General features: G+C 38.1%; 1 protein-coding gene and 2 non-coding genes across 4 annotated transcripts in view; 2 read left to right on the top strand and 1 right to left on the bottom strand.

Annotated features, from left to right (window-relative positions):
- The window catches only part of tubgcp6 (tubulin gamma complex component 6), a 31,616-nt gene extending 10,923 nt beyond the window's left edge, over nt 1-20,693 (top strand). Inside the window, exons 11-26 of one of the 2 annotated variants that reach the window (XM_077517376.1) lie at nt 2,463-2,602; nt 5,725-5,874; nt 7,286-7,367; nt 7,830-7,918; nt 8,659-8,774; nt 9,407-9,545; nt 9,624-9,695; nt 11,250-12,474; nt 13,740-13,871; nt 13,979-14,153; nt 15,566-15,707; nt 16,958-17,152; nt 18,189-18,249; nt 19,811-20,024; nt 20,143-20,336; nt 20,420-20,693. In XM_077517376.1, coding sequence (XP_077373502.1) covers nt 2,463-2,602; nt 5,725-5,874; nt 7,286-7,367; nt 7,830-7,918; nt 8,659-8,774; nt 9,407-9,545; nt 9,624-9,695; nt 11,250-12,474; nt 13,740-13,871; nt 13,979-14,153; nt 15,566-15,707; nt 16,958-17,152; nt 18,189-18,249; nt 19,811-20,024; nt 20,143-20,336; nt 20,420-20,511 — 3,218 coding nt within the window. In that variant the 3' untranslated portion in view covers nt 20,512-20,693. Of the gene's footprint in view, nt 1-2,462; nt 2,603-5,724; nt 5,875-7,285; nt 7,368-7,829; nt 7,919-8,658; nt 8,775-9,406; nt 9,546-9,623; nt 9,696-11,249; nt 12,475-13,739; nt 13,872-13,978; nt 14,154-15,565; nt 15,708-16,957; nt 17,153-18,116; nt 18,250-19,810; nt 20,025-20,142; nt 20,337-20,419 lie in introns of both variants that reach the window. The other variant, XM_077517375.1, reaches the window with a different exon arrangement.
- Nucleotides 15,065-15,136, bottom strand: trnag-ucc (transfer RNA glycine (anticodon UCC)). Its single transcript has one exon. It is a non-coding gene; the product is annotated as a tRNA-Gly (tRNA).
- On the top strand, nt 15,406-15,477 carry trnag-ucc (transfer RNA glycine (anticodon UCC)). The gene has a single exon. It is a non-coding gene; the product is annotated as a tRNA-Gly (tRNA).
- Nucleotides 20,694-22,105: the final 1,412 nt, after the last annotated feature.

Here is a 22,105-nt window from a genome sequence, read left to right as displayed (position 1 = left end):
TTTAAAATGTTTAATTTAAAAAAATATATATTTTATTAATTTTTTTTATTTAAAATAATAATAATAATTTTGGAATTTAATGTTTGTGGAGTTTTTTCTTCTTTTTTTTAAAGTCCTTGATATTTAATAATTAATATTGGATTGAAGTGAAGAGAATCGAATCAGATTGACAAAAAAAATGAATCGAACTGAACTCTTGTGAATCGAAATCGGATCGATTGAGGAATTTAGAATCGATACCCAGCCCTATCGACAACTTCACCAAGCAATCGCGTAATTGATTAAAAGATTTTGATTTTTTTGTTGTTGTCAGGGTTCGTTCAAGGTCGCAAAGATGTTCACCATCAGTTTCTCTTGTTGCCAAAATTGTTCCAAATTTCCTCCCCTTCACAATTGCTCTTTCATATTAGCCGACTAATCAATGCTTTGAAAGCTTTGCTTTGCTAATCGATTACCCAAATAATGGATAGCATAAAGCTGGAGGTGACACGCACTCTCTCAATTATCGTCCCGCTTTCATTTGATTCAAAAAGCCGCTTCTCAAACTGAGAAATCCTGCGAGATGTATTCTCCTGCGGAAGAAGAATGATTTCATTATGTTCTTTTATTGCCCTGCTGGATTTGTCCTTGTGCCCGTGAAGGATTGCATCGAGTTATTGGACGGTAATCAGCAGTAAGCAGAAGCATGAGTCAAAACAAAAGCCAGCCGTGTTTTGGTGGCATATTTCTGCTCACAACAATTTTGTACAGGATATCTTTTTCTACATGTGCTTTGGCTCGCTCTCCTGGTGAAATGTGAACTACTAGAATCACAACCAATCACTGTTTTTGTAGGGTAATACCAAGTCTTTTAATTGTGTGCTGAACAGTAGAACGGCTCATTCAGATGCATTTTCAACAGTAGACAGGTAATAATTTACTGTACTTGGTTATTTGATTTTACACTTGATAGGTTTAGCAACTATTTAGTATCGAGTATACAGTACAAATTTCCATTGTGTTCCCTTTAATAGGGGGTGTGACGATATATCGATATCGAGATAAATCGTGATACTTTGTCCCCCGATAAATTCTCGATACGTCTACGCAAGTATTGCGATATTTGTAGTTAATATTCAGCCACTATAACGGCTCCATTGTTATTGAGCAATTACTTGGCGGGCCACTAGAGGGAGCGCCTCGTAAGAGTGGCGGGAAAATGGACGCAAGTCTTCAGGCAAAGAAAACTCATCAACGTAGTTTTTCTTAATATAATGCGATATAGTTGCTGAATATAGCGATATCGATATTATTGCAATATTTAACATGAACCTAAAGAAACGAAATTTTTATTGCCTAATGAAAGAATTACATTTTTCATGCAGCAAATTAAACAAACTCATTATCTTCTTAGTTGATTAATTGTCATTATCTCTCGATAATGTTCAGCTATTGGATGGCGGTGCACATTTTAGTTAGCGGCCGACTGGTCAAATTTAGATTAAAAAAAAGTAAAATTCCATATAAAACTTATTGCATGGCTTTGCGATACGCATATCGCATGGGCCAATATTGCGATATCGATATATTTTTTTTTTATATATATATTTTGCAGAATGTATGTGTATGTATTTGTGTGTGTGTGTGTATATATATATATATATATATATATATATATATATATATATATATATAAAATTTATTTTAGATTTTTTTTATTATGTATTGATTATTCGTTTATTTTATTTTTATTTATTTAGATTATTATTTGATGATTAGTTTTATCCTAGATTATCGTGGATTTGTGACCTGACCAATATATCAATAATCGTGGTATCGTCATATCGTGAGATAATCCTTATCGTGAGCCTTGTATCATATCGTATCGTATCGTATCGTATCGTGAGGTTCCCACCCCTATCCTTTTAAAGTATTCCAAAATATTCACTGTGTAGTTGCCTCATATGAAGTAGCGCCTTTCTTAATTGTACGAGAAGAATTACGTTGATCATCTATTTTCTTTGTTCGAGTACAAAGGTGACATTTCCAGCCCACTGCAATTATCGCCTTTTGAACATGGATCCATAAAGCCGGCCGCGCGCACGCTACCCACCGTTGCCTGACCAAATGCAGTTTGTCACGCAAGCGCTCCCGTTTCAAGGTCACGCCACGGCGGTTGCTTTGTCTGGCTAAGAGGTTAATTTGCTCGTCGGCTTCCACACCTCATCAACTCTGCGCACTTGAACCCCGTGCACCCGTCGGCGCTCCCCGCTTGTCTGGAGGGCGCCCTCGCCACTTGTTTTCATTCGGCGGTGGACTTAAAAGATCTCTTTGGCTGTAAAATGCGCCTTAACGTGCGTTTAGCTCCGGATTGACGGCGCTAACGAAGCGGGTCGCAAAACACGAGTCCAAGTAATCATACGAGTTATGCAGGTTAGAAGTTTTGATTCACATTTTGTGTGTATTTGTTTTATGCCCTGCAGACAAACACTTCTGGGTCCAAGGTTACACTTTGATCTCGAAAGACGTGGAGGAGTGCGTGCCCGTTTTCCTGAGGCACATCGCCAACGACGTGTACGTGTGCGGCAAGACCATCAACCTCCTGAAAATATGCTGCCCTCAGGTTCGCCGCTCCTCATTCTTCTCCTCCGACTTTTGTCTTTCAGTTTACAACACATAGAAAATCATGAGAACATGTCGTCTCACACGCGCTTATTAATTTCAGGGCCAGACATTTTGAGACCCTTCTTTAGCTTACCTTTTAAATAAAAAATAAATAAAATTTTATAAATACGACTCTTATTAAATGTCTGTATTCTTAAAAGACGTGAAAAAAAAAAAATATCCCTGACATTGAATGAGTTTACTGCAGCAGCAATCCTTGAACTTTTTAAAAACTGTATTTCAAGTGGGAAAACTCGTTTCAGCACGTTCAACGTTGTCGCACTTGGTTTTAATAAAAGAAGACAGCAGCATACAGTACATTATGAAAAATGTTTTGTCTTTGTATTTCTATACTTTTGATCCATTAAACTCAAACTATTGTATAACAGTAAATTACAAATTAGCTCACACCATCTTTTTCAGTACAAAAGAACCGACAACAAAACACATATTTCAAGTAATTAGATAGGAATCAAATATGATAAAGCACCATAGTAATTGCCGAAAAACCATCAATTTGTTTGTATTGTAGGTATTTATTTTTATTATTTACCGGTACTTATGAAAGGGGAAATTCAATGCAAACTTTTTTTTTTTTTTTCCTATGACTGAACTGGGACCTTTTTTTTTTTTTTTTTTTTTTGTATGTGTTGCTTCCTTAAAGGGATACTTTACTTATTTAGCTATTTTTGGCAGTCAAACATTAATATTTTGCCTATAATAAATTTTATATTTTAATTATTTTTCATGTACAATTAGTACAAAACACATTTTTTTGTTTTGAAATCACCCATTCACACAAGCTTACTTCATGTAAGCTACATGGGTCTCCCAGGCGGGGGAGCAACCTACAAAAGACATTTTGCAGCTTGCTGTCAACTGAAAATGACATCACAAGTGCTCAAGTAACCAATCACAGCTCAGCGTGTGAATGTCACATGACCAAACGTAGAAAACAGGTTTTTAAAGGTCCTAATTGTACGTGAAAAATAATGAAAGTATTAAATTAATTATAGACAAAATCTGTAATTAACTTTTTATTGCTATAATTGGCTAAATAAGTGAAGCATCCCTTTAATTATTGAGCTATTCTGAAATGGCTTATGTCGTTTTCACCTCATATTCAACATGAGAGAAGTGTGAGACCTCTTTACATTTCCTGTTCTACGGTTTTCAATTGTCCCTCTTTGCCCTCATTGGTACAAAAAAAAAAAAAAGACAAACTAAAGCAATGTGGAATTAATGTTTAAGATGCTCATTGAGCTGAACTCTGTCGGCATATTTTTCTTGAACGTCTCATCAAATTTCAAAATGTATGACCTCTTCAGCGCGTGTGCTGTATTTTTATGACATTAGGCATAAAAACGTCATCAGCTTTGACATAACCCGACCATATTTCATGTGTTTGTTATATTTCAAAGCCTGTTACATTATTATTTCTGCTGTTCACGTCGCTGTCGTCCATTTAGGGGGAAAAAAAACAAAGGCCGCCGCCTGCAAGGGACGACAAATCAATATTGAGACAGAACAGGGACACTCGCTGTCTCTTTCAAATCCTTATCAATACACTAACATCCCCGTGATGATGCATCGTCTGGACGTGCTGAGACTTGAGTGTGACGGATTGCAGCGCCCTGCTCTGCTCTTTGTCTCAGACCACTTTTTCCATCTTGACTCCATATATGTACACAATAATGTTACCCTCCGTCGGAACGTCGTCAGGTGGCTTCATCAGTGACCACAACATTAGGTGCACCTGCAGTCTAACAAGATTCTTTCTTATTGTGGTTGTACATTGAAGTGGGTATGTGTACTGCGATATTTTTCATTTTACAGGAGCTAGAGAGAGAAGGTCACATTCACTAGCTCAAGTCAGCTATCTAATTAGGAGTGCATAAGAGGCCGACCGGTAATCTTACACTGGTTTATGAGTTTGTTGAGATAACAGCCAGCACTCAAGCCATTTTAAAAATATGGTTTGCTTTTACTTGGGTTTTTTTTTTTTTTTTTTTTTTTTTTTTTTTTTTTTTTGTGAGCACAAACGTAAGACACGAGATTACGTCATAAATCAAAATGGCGGTCCACTCATTGACAAGTTTATTTTGATTTCAAAATGTGATGACATGTCGTTTGATAACCACAACAACCTGCCTGGATTGTATGCTAGTCACAGGCAAAAAGCAACACGATATCATACGCCTTGTTTTCACTTTAGGTATGTTGCATTGCGGAAATGTCATAAATGCCCGGATGTTCGGAATTGTTCATCGTATCACCTAGTTTAGGCCCACTTTAGCATCAACCCTGGCCAATCGTCAACAATTCTTCAAAATGTAAGCTTCACGTTGTTGTTTACAGCGCACGGTTAAAGTTTATTGTCAAACTAAGCATAAAACGAATCGAATGATATTGCGTATCAAAAACAACCACATAACTTTCCTTATGAAAGTCTGCTAGCTTAATGCTAACACACATTGCAGAACACCATAGAAAGGCTAACTAGTAATAGCATCGATGTGATGGTGTTGTAACCCCCTCAGCAACGGATATTTTAACTCAAATGGTAGCTGTGTAGACACTACTAAACTAAACAACCTCTGTTTAAAAACGAAACGACTAATGTTACCGCAGTTTACTGAGTCAGTTGAGAAACAATTTTGCTGTACTGTATGTTTGTATCATACTCCCCCCTGGTGGCCAAAGCAAACAGCAGGAGTTAAATGAATGGCACTTGCATTCATTTAAATGGGGAAAGGCGATTTTAGAGGAGACTTTTTTTTTTTTCCAGTTATGACTGTGGTCACGGGACAAATTAAAGCACCACTGTATTAGAATCTACTCCCAGTATGATGCAGTGCAGTCGTGTACCATTGCAAACTCCAACCGTGGAGCAGTTAACAGAGCGAAATGAAATTGCTTTTACCCACTTTGCTATCACATTGCCTTGCATCATGACAGCCAACGTTATTAAAATGAAATCCCACAGTGAAGGATTATAGAATTAAACAATACGTGGCGTTAAAGGGGAACTGTTGCAGTATGTAGCGTCTAATAAGGTGTCTGTTCCCGTCGTCCCCGCAGCACTACATCTGCTTGTCAGAGCTCCCCGTGCCGCGCATCGCCGTCACCTTCTCCCTGCAGGAGGTGGAGGGCATCGAGAGGGACTGCGCCGTCTACCGCGGCCGCATGGAGAGGATCGCCAAGCACAGCGCCGTCAGCCGGGAGGTGCAGGTAAGGTCTTTTTTTTTTTTATATATATATATAAACTTTAAACTTTTTGAATTTAATTTAAACTTTTAATGACAACCACTCTGGACTGGTAAATACTTTATTGATTTCCTTGGGATATTCTGGGGCTGGTGCTACATCAATGTCATATTTTTGTGTAACTTTTAAGATATATTTTTCTATATTTATGTACAAAGTTTGTGTGTGATGTGTAGATTTATTTTGGGGAGGCACACTACCAGCATACTTTTTTTTTTTTTTTTTTAAATAAACAACATGCTTTTTGGCTTGTTTATTTTTGTGGTCTTTGTGCGGCCGTATCTCTGGAACCCTACGTCTGACCGCGGACATACGTATTCATCTCAACGAGACCTTTCCAACGCTGTCTGTCCCGTCGTTCCACGACGTTCCATTCCAGAGAAATAAAATATACACAGTGGTGTATAACAAGTAAAATTTAAAAAAAACAACAACATACTTTTAATGGAAAAAAATGACTGTAAATGGAAAAAAACATAATTGATGAATGAAAAAGCATTCATAATAAACTAAAAATCATACCAAAATGACAAAAACATATATAATAAATGGAAAAAATATGTAATGTGCTGTATACTGTAATAAATAAATTTAAAAAAACAAATAAACTTTTAATGGAAAAAAATAATGTAAATAAAAAAAATAACATGAATGAAAAAACATTTATCATAAAGTAAAAATCATACCAAAACAAAAAAAAAAACAAATGGAAAAATATATATACTGTGCTGTATACAGTAATAAGTAAATTAAATTAAAAAAAACAACATACTTTTAATGGAAAAAAAAATGACTGTAAATGAAAAAAAAACACAAATGATAAATGAAAAAGCATTCATAATCAACCCAAAAATCATACCAAAATGAAAAAAAAAAAAACATGATGAATGAAAAAACATTTATAAAGTAAAAAATCATACCAAAAAAAAAAACATATAACAAGATTTTATTTTTTATTTTATTTATTTATTTATTTATTTATTTTTTAATAATTAACGTGGATTTCCATTATGGCGGGTAGTTTTTGGAACGTAACACCCGCAATAAACAAGGGAACACTATATATATGGATTTTGGTCTGCAATTTTTGATTATTTATTCATGTTACATGTTATACTTATGTGAAGCTAGGGGTAGGATTGAATGTTTATATTGTAGATTGTTTTTTTTTTATAGTATGACTACAAGTTTAAAATAAACTTCAAACTAAACTAACTACTAATCTGGGTCATTTTATATCATTCATTTTCAGGTTGCACTCCACTTTTTCTCCGTAAGGCTCCCTCAACGTGTTTTGTTGCGTTTTGTCACGCTTTGCGCAAAGGGTGCGCGCAAACACGTCTTGTTTAAGCGTGATGGCTTTTTATGGTTGCAGGCCCAGCGAGCTGAGGAGGCGCGCCAGGAGCTGATCAATCAGGTCAGAGCGTCGGCAGCCAAAACCCTGGAGAGCATTCGTGGTTAGTGTTGGACAAACACGCACACACGGCATGCGGCGTTTTGATATACAGCCTCCGTCCCCTTTGCCCCCGTTGATAGTAGCTTTGTCCAAACAGCTCGTCTCCGTGTTTGGAACCGGCGTCGGCCATGTTGACGGGTGGCTGTTAAGAGTGTGAGGCTAATTGCACTGAGGAATCTTTTTGAACCGGTTTCCAGCACTGAAAACCTAATCACCGCTCGCATGATTTTTTTTTTTTTTTTAAACAAACGTCATTTAAGCACCTGAGAAGATGCCAGGCAAAGTTGGCTGGCCCCGTTCCCTTTCTACGCGCCTTGGCGCCGTCATGTATCCGTGTTTGTTTGAGGCACAGATGGCAACGTCTTTTGATGTGCGCGCGTTGCGGGAGGGAGCCTCCTTGGCGCGCGTTTGGTGAGCGGAGGCCCAAGCAGCTCACGGCGATCCTGCTTCATCTCCCCTGCAGGGCGCCAGGTGTCGCAGCGTCTGGCGGAGGCGGCCAGGAAGAGGGAGCGCTTACAGGAGCTGAAGCAGCACCTGGAACAGGAGCAGGAGGTACCGATAGCAACTCTGGGAAAAAGGTTGATGTGAGAATAGTTTCAACAGTCGGGGGGTCGTCAAAACTTTTGCCACTAACGGAAAAATGAAAATAAAATGAAGGGCCACTTGGAATGTTATGGAACATGCTAAAACCAATCCAGTATGTCGAAGGCAGTGATGGTTAAAATGAAGTTTCGTGAGCCACTTGTGATCTTTTTTACACCACTAGATGGTGCTCTTGGCTTAAAGGTGGTATATCACTCATATCAAAAATAATTAGAAATAAAAAGTGTGATATCCTGCAACAGTAAACATTTGTTACGTTTATTTTAAGAATCATGTCCTGTGTTTTTCCTCATTAACTTAAGATGTGGGTCACATTTATATGTAAAAATAAATAAAAATTAAAAGTCAAATTAAAAAAAAAAAAAAAATTTGAGGGGGCCACAAATGTCCCCTTGGCCCGTACTTTGGACACTACTGGATTTTAAACTAGCGATGCACCAATCACTATTTTATGGCCAATCACGGTTCTCCGAAGTCTTTTTACCTGCTGATCCCATTTTTCCTCATCACTTTTTTTCTTTTTCTTTTTTTTTAATTAACATTCAATTCGTCATGTACATGCACACGATGCACCCTGAAACACAAAACTGTTTAGTAGGATTTCGACTTCCAAACTGTACCATAGCCAACAGAACATTTTCTGTCTTATTGATTCGACCGTACATTTACATTTTCCTGTGTTGTCACAGTGGCGCAGCGTGGCCAAGAAGAAGCAAGAGGAAGACGACTTCAGCTTCGCCCGAGAACTGCGCGACCGAGAGAAGAGACTTCAAGCGCTTGAGGAGCAACTGGAGCAGAGAGCCAGGTCGGGCTGCTTATTGATGACTGATCGGTAACCCGATTGACGACTAAAACCGCTTTCTGACTTTTTCAAAAAGTCCGTTTGACCATTGACCTTAGCCAAGGTTGAGACATTTTCACGTCCTTGTGCTACGTGATCGCCATAAATTCTTGTTCATTTCCACTCCCTCTGCTTAACTCATTCAAGCCCAAAAACGTGTAAAAACGTTTTTAATACTTTGTCATTCACTCCCAAAAACGTGTTTACACGTTTGTTTGTGTTTTTAATGCAAGAGCATACAGAAGGCTTTGATACAGCTTCTGACATGAAGAGGTGGCTTGAAGCCATTTAAAACACAGCCAGCAGGTGGCAGCAGAGTATAAGAGATCAGCCAGGGCCATGTTGCAACAAGCTGTTTGTCATTGTTTTCACCAGGAATGTGAATATTGATGAAACTTACAAATACATACAAATGTACTTTTTCTTCCTGATGAAAGAAGAGACTATAATCTTTCTTTTAGTAGGTTCCATGTTTTTATAACAATAGAACACAATATTCTGTGGGTCTTGCAAAATCTGTCAAAGGGGGGGTTTCTTAAATGAAAATGGCTGGGAGTCGATGAGTTATTGAACCCTTTTCCTCCTCCCAAATTCAGGAAGGAGCTGATCGCCCAGTACAGCCACCTGTCGGGAGAGGCGGCTCGTAAGGAGCGTCGAGCCTTGTGGAGGGCGCAGAGGACGAGACTCGACGAGGCGCGATCCGACTTCTTCGCGCGCGAGCGACGGCAGTTGCAGGTGTGTTGCGGGAGGTCGTTAAATGTCGAGCGCGAGGATTCAGTTGAGTCACTGAAAGTCATGTGACTTCTTCACCAGGCCACATTGGAGAAGTATCCTTTGGGCCAGGAGAGACCTCCAGCTTCACCACTTCAGCTCCCGCTAGCATTGGTATGACAACATTTACTGTCTTTATCGCTACTAAGCGACTTCAGGACTTGTTTTAGATTTCCTTTACTATGACTGACAGTCTGTAACCGCCTCTCGTTTTATCCGCGACCCGAATGAGGATAAATGCAGAAAAAAATTGGATGACTTAATGACTGTCAGCACCTTGTGACAATCCATGCCAGCACACATGGCATCTGTAAAGCTGTATAATTTGGAGTTTTTGAGTTAAAAAGAAAGTGCTGTTCTTTTTTTTTTTTTTTTTTAATCATTTATTTGTGGGAAACAGTCTTTGAGAAAAAACGTTTTTTATTTATTTTATTTTATTTTATTTTTATCATTTATTTGTGGGAAACAGTCTTTGAGAAAAAAAAAAGTTTTTTTTTTATTATTATTATTTTTTTAATCGTTTATTTTTGAGAAACAGTCTTTGAAAAAAAATCAGTCCACGTGTATCTCATTAAATTAGAATATAGGTAATTAATTTCACAACTTCAATTCAAAAAGTGAGGCTGGTATTACCTGTACATAGAATCATTCAATGCATTCCTTCCTATGTAATTGTTTCTCATCTCATATTCAAATTTTTGAGCTGATAAATTTTAGTTGTAAGCCACAATCAACAAAATTGTGGAAAAAAAAAAAAAATACAACAAAATCATGATGAAATCTGACCTCAATCTATATTGATTTTGTTTTTTAGTTTTATTTAACTACTGAAATAAGATGTTTCCCACAATATGCAAATTTATTTAAAAAAAATCCTACTTATGTTATTAATGTGATATAAATTTTGAAATATTTGTTCTTCTTTCATCATGAAAAAAGTATATTTCTATCTGTTTTGCAGCAATCAGCATTAGAATATAGATAAGTTTCATCATTATTCCCAAATCTGTTTAAAACAGTGGGGAAAAGAGCAATTTTGCAACATGGCCTTTATTGATTGCTTATACCTATATTGCCGTTTTTGTAGTAACTACCATTGCTTCAAGCATTCTCTTCAGTTCAGAGGCTCCATCAAAGCCTTCTGTGTGTTCTAGCATAGAAAAAGATAAAACAACGTATAAATACGTCTTTGGGAGCATGGCAAGATTTAAAATAGAACGTTTTTATATGTTTTTGGGAGCAAATGAGTTAATATAAAAATACAAAAAAATGCTTGCCTCCTTTTCACTTGACACACTATTGAAAGTAACTATATGAGGACTAGAGTGCAGGAAAACTCAAAATTTCCATCCATCCATCCATCTTCTTAACCGCTTGGTCCTCACAAGGGTTGCGGGGGTGCTGGAGCCTATCCCAGCTGGCTTCGGGCAGTGGCAACCTGAACTGGTTGCCACTGCCAGCCAATTGCAGGGCACACGGAGATGAATGGCCATCAACACAAGCACACCTAGTGACAATTTGGAGCACCCAATTAACCTGCCATGCATCATGCACGTCTTTGGAATGTGGCAGGAGACCAGAGTACCCGGAGAAGACCCACGCGGGCACGGGGAGAAAATGCGAACTCTCAAAATTACTATTGAATTAAATTTGATTTTGTCTTCACAGGAAATCCCCTCCGAGCAGTTATCAAAACCAGAATCAAAACCAGAGAAGCCCGAAGAATCAGACGAGTTTCACACAGTGGACCGTGCCGCCTTCATCTCCGGCGACTTTCTCCCCGAGTCGGCAAAATCTGTCGACACCACGCAGGGGGACCCGTCGTCCTCACAGGCGATGGCGACCGAGGCGTGTCCCACAGCACGACTTATCGACTACGACTTCAGCGCCCCCTTCAGTCCGCTGGAAGGAATCGCCGGCCAGCAAGCGCCGATCCGGCTCGGGCCCGCTTGCGGCTCGGCCTTGCTGCAGCCCGACGTGGTCCGCAACCATCCTTCCTTTTCGCATTTCGCGCTGGGCGAGAACGTGCCTCGGGTTCCCGACGGCCTCCCCGCGGCGGCCAGCCCCTTTGGCCACGTTTCCAAGTCCAGCTTCTCCCTCGGGCAGTACACGCCGGAGGTTTCGAAGGAAGCGAATAGGCTGCGTTCTCAGGACGCGACGCAGCTCGCGAAAGGCGACGCTTCTCTGCTTGTGGCGCAAGACAAAATCTCCAATTATAATAAGGCAAACTCTCCGATGGCACACCCGTCAGATTCTCACATCAAGATCGGCGAGCACGTCTCCGACGTGGAATCGCCTCACCCGTCCCCGAACGTCCACGGCCACTCCTCGCACGCTCACATCAAAGTAGGCGAGAACGTGTCCGACTTCGTGGGTGCGCTCCCCGTGCGAAACCTCCACGGTCACGCCTCCGACTCCCACATCAAAATCGGAGCGAACGTCTCGGAGGTCGTCGCCCCGCCGCCCGCGCCCGTCGGCGTCCACGGCCACTCGTCGGACGCCAACATCAAAGTGGGCGAGTTTGTCTCCAACGTGTCGGAAGGCAAACCCCGGTGGAGTAAGCACGGCCACGCTTCCGATTCCACCCTCGGGATCGGCTGCGTGGTGTCCGGCGCGGCGGCGCCCGCCCCAGCGGCGTTGCCGCAAAGCCACGTCTCGGACTCCAGTTTGGGCGGCGGTTGCGTCGTCACCCGGAGCAACCCGCTTCCAGCCGCGCTGCCGGGCAGTCGGTACGGACACTCCTCGGACTCCGCTCTGGGGGTGGGCTGCGTGGTGTTGGGCGCGGCGCCACAAGACGCCGTCGCAGGATGTCAACATGCGAACGCGTCACGTCCTTCGCCGGAAACCGGATGTGAGGTGGAAGGGAAAGCGGATCGCGACAAGGATGCGAAAGGTATTGAAACGCTGCTGTTAAAGATGCCAAAGAACATTTTCCTATTTCTATTCATTTTCTATAACAGTTTTTGTCTTTGTTCATCTATCTCCGCCAATGACGTGTTGACAGGCAGAACAGTTCAATGCTCTTCCACTAGTGGGCAGTAGGCACAATAATCCTGCATGACTCTACCATTTGCCATTCAAACAACAGAATAAGTCATGCTTTCTGTGAATATATATCAGCTTGGTGTTTTAAATAAACAAGCTTTTAGATTTCATACTGAATAATTAAATTAGCGAGTAAAGTGAAACAAGATCATTATTTCAATAATCGCCATTTTCTATCCATCCATCCATTTTCTGAACTGCTTACTCCTCACAAGGGTTGCGGGGGGTGCTGGAGCCTATCTCAGCTGGTTGTGGGCAGTAGGCGGGGTACACCCTGAACTGGTCGCCAGCCAACGGCATTTTTTTGGGACATTTTTGTTTGGTGTTGTGGGGTGACAGTGTAAAATGGCTGCCTTTGGGTTTTTTTTTTAGATATAGCGATTAGAGATTATTTGATTATCATTTTATATATTGTACATGTGTATTATGCAAATTATAGATTACTATTATTATTATTAGAGGCTCAGGGGTTTTTGCTGACATATTGGTACCAAAGAGCTTTTGCTGCATTCATGGAAGTTGGGAAGTCGGACATACTTGGAATCTCAAAACGTCCAAAGCAAATGCAAACAAAAAGATGGCTGATTCCGAAAAATCTTCTGGTTAACACTACAGTCAAAAATCATGTGTTACGTACAGTTACTTTTTTAAAATAACTAAAACAGATAAATATGTTTCTAATAGTATAAATTTTGCCATTTATGGTATTTGTCTCTATCAGTTTCAAAATTGTTGAATGTCGAGTAACGTCGATTTAAACCGGTCTGTGAAGTCAGGGTATTTATTTATTTATTCATTTTTTGGAATCAGAAAAGTCCAACTTCCCACCTACCTCGAATGCAGCATTAGTTGAGGGGCTTCATTTCGACGAAAGTCAAGTTGATTTTCTCGATTTGCTACAGAGCTTGGCTGCTGTGTACTGCAAATACTGAACACTACTTCCTTGACAATCAATCAATGTACTACTTTCCTTTTAGACACAACTTTGGTGACATCTTTTGGCATTTCAAATGCTAATAGTTGATTTTTTTTATTTTTTTTTTTTTTATGAAATGCTGGGGATAGGTTCCACAGCAAAAAATGTTGGCTCATCTGACTTTTGTGTGTCAACAGCCGAGGAGGAGACCGAGACGCTCGAGCGGCAGGTGGACTTGTCCCCCAGACACAAGTCGGAACAAGAATATCTCCTGGCTTTGTCTGCGCACTACCAAGTGGAGCACTATGAGGACTGCTCCGGTCTGATGGGTCAGTCAGGTTTGGTGGGCGGGGCTACGTTTTGGAAGCCTCAAGTTCAAAATGTGGACTTGGAAAAACCTTGACGACGATTTTGACTTTTCATCTTTGGGTGGCAGCGTCGTCCCCCGAGTGTCACCTGCTCAAGCACGTGACGCGGGGCCCCTGGGGCCTCCCCGCCGAGACGGCCCTTCGCCACGCCGCCGCCGACGCCGCCACGTGCGTGCAGCTCAGCGAGATGGTCTCCCTGCCCGTTCTCATCAAACATTCGGTCACCGCGCCGCTCATCACGCAGTGAGTAGCAAAAAAACAAAAACAAAAACAAAAAAAATGCCCGATTGTGAGAAGACGTTTCGACGTCTCGCCGTTGACACTTTTATTTTGCTAAACTCGAGGCCACATTCCAATTCCATTTTATTTATTTATTTATTTATTTATTTATTTTATTTTTTTATTCTAAACGTCTTTGCACTGACTTTGCACTATTTATAACATCTACTTAACTATTCTCGCTATTCGTTGGCTGTGGTAGGATTTCTGATGCACCTCCTAAAAAGTCGACAATTACCTATTGATTAGGGTTGCTCGAGTATTAACAAAATATTAATCATGATTATTTTGGTAATTATTCAAACGGTCTTATATTTTTGGGTACAAAACAAGAAAATGTTTAAATGTAAAAATAATAATAATAATAATTATTATTTTTTTTTACTTTAAAATAAAACTATTTGAAACCCTAATTATGAAAGTTCCTTTTGGACAAAAAAAAAATATATAAATTATCTTTTAAATTTAAAAAAAACAAAAAAAGGTACAAATGTATAAATTCAAGTATGGTCTCCTTTGCATAAACATCGTGCATCGGAGCTTATGTACTGTACACTTATAAATTGCCATAGAACTTTTGTAACATTTAAATAATTTCAATTAATCTTTTTTTTTTTTTCCTCAATTTCCTGGTCTATCCACACGCGCACACAAATAAAAATTAAAAACTAAAGAAAAAGTAAAATAGTGGGGTTTGAACTCTGCTTATTTCACTTCTGGAACCTTTAAAAATTAAAATTGGGGTTTCTGCTGCCCCGAGCAAGAAAAGCAAACATGGCTCCTCCCCCTTCTTCCTCTCCACACTACCACAACAAGCAAAAGAACGTGGAAAACATGAGCTTGACTGAGAGAGAGAAAAAAAAAAAAGATTTGTCTGCGTTGGCCGGGAATCGAACCCGGGTCAACTGCTTGGAAGGCAGCTATGCTCACCACTATACCACCAACGCCCTGTGGAAACAAATGATCTGGAGTGCAGTAAAGTGTTGGACCGTCAGTGGTGTCGTCATCCCGCCCCCTCCCTCTTGCAAGTCAGAGTGAGCACGTTGAGTTGAGACACAAAACAAAAATGTGAACATGGCTTTTGGATTTTTGGAGTTGCCACGTCATGCTGAAGATTTTCTCCGTCTCAAGCCGACGACACAAAAGGAAAACATTCCACTGTGGAATGTTGCAGACGTTTCCCTCTTCTAAACATTCCACATCTGTTTTTCACGCAGCGTTGGTGGTATAGTGGTGAGCATAGCTGCCTTCCAAGCAGTTGACCCGGGTTCGATTCCCGGCCAACGCAAGCTTTTTTTTTTCTTTTTTTTTTCTCCTCTTCTCCTTCACCTGCTGATGTTCGAACGGCAAAGGTGATTTTGTGCTTTTTGCCCCAGCGTGTCGCTGGTGAACAAGGCGGTGGTGGACTACTTCTTTGTGGAGTTGCGGGTGGAGCGACACTTTGAGGCACTGCGCCACTTCCTGCTGATGGAGGACGGCGAGTTCGCGCAGTTGCTCAGCGATCGGCTCTTTGAAAAGGTGAGGCCCGCTCAGTCGTGCGTCGCACGCTCACCCGGCACACGTGGATGGAGATTTCCTGGCTGGCATATATGCGGAATTATGAACATCAACATTGTTTTTACTTCGATTTATTTGGATTTTAATTCATAAATACATGAATCCAAGTCAAGTAAAACAATCCTGTTCATTGCAAATATTATTTCTATTTTAATGTAATTTTTTATCACTGTCGTATTCATATTCATGTCATATTGCAATTAAACAAGAAAAATGTCATTGTTATAGCAATGAAATCATAATATGACAAGAAAAGTGACAATTTTATGAGAATGAAGAGCAAAAAAAATAATAATTGCAAAGAAAAGTCCCAATTTTACAAGGGTAAATTCATAATACCAGTAAAATTCACAATGCTCAAAAAATGTTGTAAAACAATAATAAAACCATAATGTTGCAAGCAAACATGATTTTATGAAAAATGAAGTAAACTGAAATATTTTTATTTTTATTTTAAGTTTTACCAGTAAGTTGATATACCATGGGAAGAAAAAAAATCTATTTATTTATATTTAAAAAAAAAAAAGAAAGAACTATATCACAATAAAAATGAGTTGTTGTTTTTTTTGTTACAAGAAAAAAATCCATAATTAAGAAAAAAAATGATGAAAAAACAAATGCTTAATATTATGTGCAAAATATAAATACGAAAAAGTAAAACAAATAAAATAAAAATTCAGTGAAATATATATTAAAAATGAAAAATATATACGGTATATAAAACAAACAGGAGAGGAAAAGTTCATTTCTGAGAAGTCTTGATCTTAGGAATAATTTTTTTTTTTTTTAAAGAAAAGCTGAAAAGGATATCTCACTTAATGAGACATATTCATATTCAAATATGTTTTGTTTTGTTTTGTTTTCAGGTCTGAAAATGTCTGGCACTAAAAAACACGCCCATTTCCATCAATTGATTGATTGACTTTTTTTTTTTTGTATCGTTTTTGAGCAAGCAAAAAACAAAAAACAAAAAAACATCTCATTCATCCAAAAAGCCACACAATAGCTCAAATGCTTTTATAACTATCAGAAATACATTTTTTTCATAAAAAGTAAAGGGAAGAAACATTTGATATTTTTGCAAAAAATGATGAGCAAATGATCATGGTCCTGATTACGTTCCAAGCGGTACTCCCCGCTGTTAATAAAAACGCAATTGACGTTTGTTAAACGCGTTTCAAGCAAATAAAGTTGCTGCTGTGCCCTCCCAGCTGGTGAGCGGGCAGACGCCCGGCGAGCTGCTGACACCTCTGGTGCTCAACTCCATCCTCAGCAAGGCGCTGCAGTACAGCCTGCACGGCGACACGCCGCTCGCCGCCAACTTCACCTTCGCGCTGCGCTTCCTGCCCGACACCTTCCACCCGCACGCGCCCGACTCCCTCAACTGCCTCGAGCTGCGCTACAAGGTCAGACAGAAATTTATTGTGAGATATATATATATATATATATATCAAGGTTATTTTAGTTAACTAAAATAACTTTAAACAAAAAAAAAACTCAAATAAAAAAACAATAAAATTAAAATGAAAATTCTTAAAAAAAAAAAAAAAAAGAAAGAAAGAAAACTAACTGAAACTACATTTAATGTTTACAAAACTAACTAAAACTAACTGTATCTACAGCAAAAATGTCATTTGTTTTAGTCTATGGTAATTAATTTCATGCATGAGCCTTTGGAGAGGATTTTAAATGTGATTTTAAGTAGATTTATTTTAATATTAACCGGAATAAGGACATTTCAAAGTGTGTCCCGCAGAGTTGATCTAGCAGTCAATAGCAAAGCACCAAAAGATGACGTCACTCCCATGTTTTTATTTTTTTATTTTTTTATTATTGCACACATGTAATACACATTTTCAAAAACTGAAACTAATAATAAAACTAACTAAAAGTAAACCAAAAATAAGCATTTATTAAATAACTAAAACTAATAAAAACTAACAGAACAAAAATATATATATATATATAATTTTTTTACACATTTTTATAAATATTTAAATATTTAATACAAAGCATAAACACTGTATAAACATAAGTACGAACAAAAAAAACATTTTTTATACTTTTTACATGATTTTTTCTTTTCCTAGTAAGTAAATAATCCAATATATAATGAGTGAAACCCCTCGAAATAAAAAACAAAAAAATATATCTATGTATTGAAATATTTATTTTTAATCTTTTTTTTTCTTTCTTTTTTTTTTTAAATCATATTTACTGTGGCATTTGTCTTCATTTAAATTGGGATGATGATGATGATTTCAGATTATTATTATTTTTTTTTTACATTGTGGTCATTGTGGAAGGGATTCCAAAGTCAGCTTTTTCCGCACGAAAAATTGGCGCCTTTGTGTGCGTTGGCGCCCCCAGGTGGACTGGCCGCTCAACATCATCATCACCGACAGCTGCATGAACAAGTACAACCGGCTCTTCTCCTTCCAGCTGCAGCTCAAGCACATGGTGTGGAGCCTGCGAGACGTCTGGTTCCACCTCAAGAGGACCGGTCAGTTGCATTCTGGGAAACGGCAAACTCAAGATTCACAGACACCGTTAACGTGCTTATTTTTGTTTATTTTTTATTTTTCCCCCTCGCGTCGCCTTATTGATCGGCCGCTATTGATTAGCGACACGGTGCTGAGCGCACGCAACACTTGTCCTTTAACGCATATGGAAAATAGCGTCACGCCACTATCGACTGTTAACGCTCGGCTCTCGCGGGGGACGTGAGTGGCGATTATATTAAAGGCTCAAATGCAGCGCAAACGCGTAAGAAAATGTCATTAACATTGATTTCGGCCTGACAGACAGCCCCAAAAAAATATCATCATCACAAAATGTCACACGCCATCAGTAGCAGAAGGAAATGTCGCCACGATTTGAAGGGCTTGCAAGTAAATAAGACGGGGAAAGATTTAGTTTCACATATTTTTCATTTATGAGATCATAAATAACATAGTGCCAGATGATGTCATTGTGTCGCATTTGAACAGTTTTAAATACTTTTTAGCAAGTTTTTTTAAAATTCACATTGGGGCAGTAAGCTCAAAGTGAGTTATTGTCACAATTTTGAAAGAACAAAGTGATAATATGATCTATAATTATATTATTAGGAGGAAAAAGAGCTGCAAAACAAAGTTTTCACTGGACTAAAACAGAACAAAGGAAATTATATTTCTTATAATAATTTAAATGAGGTCATCTCAGCAAAAATATTACATTAAAAAAATAAATGTTTAATTAAATTTTTTTTTTTAAATCCATGTGAAAAGGGCTAATAAAAGTTTACATTAGTAAAATGCTTTATATTTTTTTATGAGGATTTATTTATAGTATGATAAGTTTGGTTTTACTACCAAAACATCTTTTTATCAAGGAAAATTATTTTTATTTTATGTGAATACAATTGAAGAAAAAAATTGAGGAAAATATTTAATTAAAAAAAATAATTTAATAGGGCATATTAAAGGAAAAGTTATCATTTTACAATAATTCTCATGAGGAAAAAAATATATACTTTTGACAAATACATTTTTAAATTGATTTCATGAAAATAAATTCAGAAATGTGGAATAATAGAGAAACATTTTTAAAAGTTGTAATTTTACGTGAGAATAAACCTGAACAAAAAAAAAAAGTCTAAAAATAAAAATGTGGAGGAAAAAAAATCACAATATTGAGAGGAAACCAGTTAAATTACGACAGAAAAAATAAAATTAAAAATTGAGGAAAGAAAGTTGGAGAAAAGTTTACCAGAATGAATTTGTGATGTTGGGGGGGACAATACAAAGGAAAATTGTCATTTTAGGAGAGTAAAATTTTCAAGAAGAGTAAAAAATAAACAAATGAGTGAATGTAGTTGCATAAGTGTGCACACCCTTTTATTACTGGGGATGTGGCTTTGTTTAAAATGAAGACATTTCATTCCGACTCCAACCATGTTAAACTCCTCTGACCAACCCTGGTAACATTCCATCAGTCCGGATGGGTGTGTAGACTTTTCCTAACCACCGTATATGTCGTCGTGTGTCTGTCCACCGTTGTGTGTGTGTGTGCGCGCGCGCCAGCGGTGGTGAAAGGGGCGGGGTGCTCGGTGCAGTTCCGCCAGCTGCAGCTGTACCGCCACGAGATGCAGCACTTCGTCAAGGTCATCCAAGGTTACATCGCCAACCAGATCCTGCAGGTGTCGTGGAGCGAGTTCACCGCCAAGATGGCCGCCGCCTGCGACCTGGACGCCATCCACCGCACGCACGCCGACTACCTCAACAGGGCCATCTTCAGGTCGGTCGGCTTATGACGATGAGGTGTTATGAGGGGGGGCGGAGCCTGTCAAGATGAACCAAAATCTGCAAATAAAAGTATTGCAATATCGGTATGTTTTGAATTTGTCTTTTGTCAGGGCTTTGCTGACGGAGAAGGCCGCTCCGGTGATGAACATCATCCACAGCATCTTCAGCCTCATCCTGAAGTTCCGCGCGCAGCTGATCGCGCTGCCCTGGGCCAGCCAGCAGGGGGAGGCGGTGCACCCCAGCTTCATCGCCATGCAGCAGTCGTACAACACCTTCAAGTACTACTCGCACTTCCTCTTCAAAGGTGAGGCGGACACCTTTTCCGAGATTTATGTGTCAGAGAATCAGCGGCTGATGTTTGTTGTTGTTGTTGTTGTTGTTGTTCAGTGGTGACCAAGCTGGTGAACAGAGGCTACCAACCGCATTTGGAAGACTTCCTCCTACGCATCAACTTCAACAACTACTACAAAGACTCTTGACCACCTCAACGGGAGAAATGCCCACGTCTGTTTTTATGTATATAACAGCACATGTGTAGATTGACTTGAAGTGATATGAGATGTCTGACGAATGTTATCGTGGTTTGATGGTCAGGATCTTGGTTTTATGATATTTGTCAAAGGAAATAGATGCGGTAATAAAAATTAAATAATAAATAATACACAGGTGTGTAAGACTCCATGATTATATTTCAGTTTCATTATTATATTTGACGAACAGGTCGAGGTCATTCTGTTATCATTTGATTAGCAGCACAACGTTGTTTAAAAAAATGTGAAAATGTTAATTAGCAAAATATTAAGATAATGGTTATGTGGTTTATTTGTAAATTAAGTTATTATTTTTTTTACATAATTAAAAGCTTTATTTAAAAAATAAAATAAAAAACATGCTTTAGAAAAACGTCTTACTGTACATGGTCATTTAAATAGAATGCCTTGTCTTAAAAAAAACAAAAACCTTACAATACATGGTCATTTTTAAAAATTACATTACTACATGTGGTGATTAAAGAAAAAAATGCCTTACTATAGATGGTCGTTTTTTATGTTTAAATGACCATTTTTTTTTTTTTTAAATGACCATGCTTTATTTTTATTTATTTTTTTAATGACCAAGTATAGAAAGGCTTTTTTAAAAATTATTTTAAATGTCCACGTATAATAAAGCGATTTGTTTTTTTTTGTTTTTTTAAAACGTCCACATATAGAAAGGCATTTTTTTTATTATTATTTATTTTAAACAACCAAGTATAGTAAGGCATATTTTTTTTATATAAACAACTAGTAAGGCGTGTTTTTTTTTTTTTTTTTTTTTTTTTTTTTTAAATCACATATCCTAAGGCGTTTAAACAACCAGGTATAGGCAGCCGTTTTTGTTTTTGTTTTAAACGACCAAATATAGTAAGGTTTTTTTTTTTTTTTTTTTTTTTTTAATAAGTAACTGTTTATAGTAAGGCGTCAAAAAAAACAAAACAAAAAAAAACGGACCATGTATGGTCAGACATTAAAAAAATAAATATATATATATATATATATGTATATATATATATATGTATATATATATATATATATATGTATGTATATATATGTATGTATATGTATGTATATATATGTATGTATATATATATATATATATATATATATATATATATATATATATATATATATGAACTGTTGATAGTAAGGGGTGTTTTTTTATTATTATTATTAATTAAAAAAAAAAAAATGACCACGTATAGTAAGGCTTTTTTTTTGTTGTTTTAATAAACGACCAAGTATAGTACGGCTTTTTTTTTCTTTTATAAACAACTGTTTATAGTAAGGCGTGTTTTTTTTTTTAGTTATTATTAATTAATTTAAAAAAACAAAAAAACGACCATGTATAGTGTTTTTTTTGTTTGTTTTTTTTTTGGCTGGCAACTAGTCCAGGGTGTACTCCGCCTACTGCCCAAAGCCAGCTGAGATAGGCGCCAGCACCTCCCGCGACTCTTGTGAGGAAGAGAAAAAAAAAAAGCCTAACTCAAGAATTTGTGACAGTCAATTGTCATTGCTGCACTGCTAATGTGAAGGA

This window comes from Festucalex cinctus, chromosome 3, assembly GCF_051991245.1.
Source record: "Festucalex cinctus isolate MCC-2025b chromosome 3, RoL_Fcin_1.0, whole genome shotgun sequence".
Lineage (NCBI taxonomy): Eukaryota > Metazoa > Chordata > Actinopteri > Syngnathiformes > Syngnathidae > Festucalex > Festucalex cinctus.
Note: the sequence above shows the minus strand (reverse complement) of the source record. Positions and strands in the feature narration are given on the sequence as shown.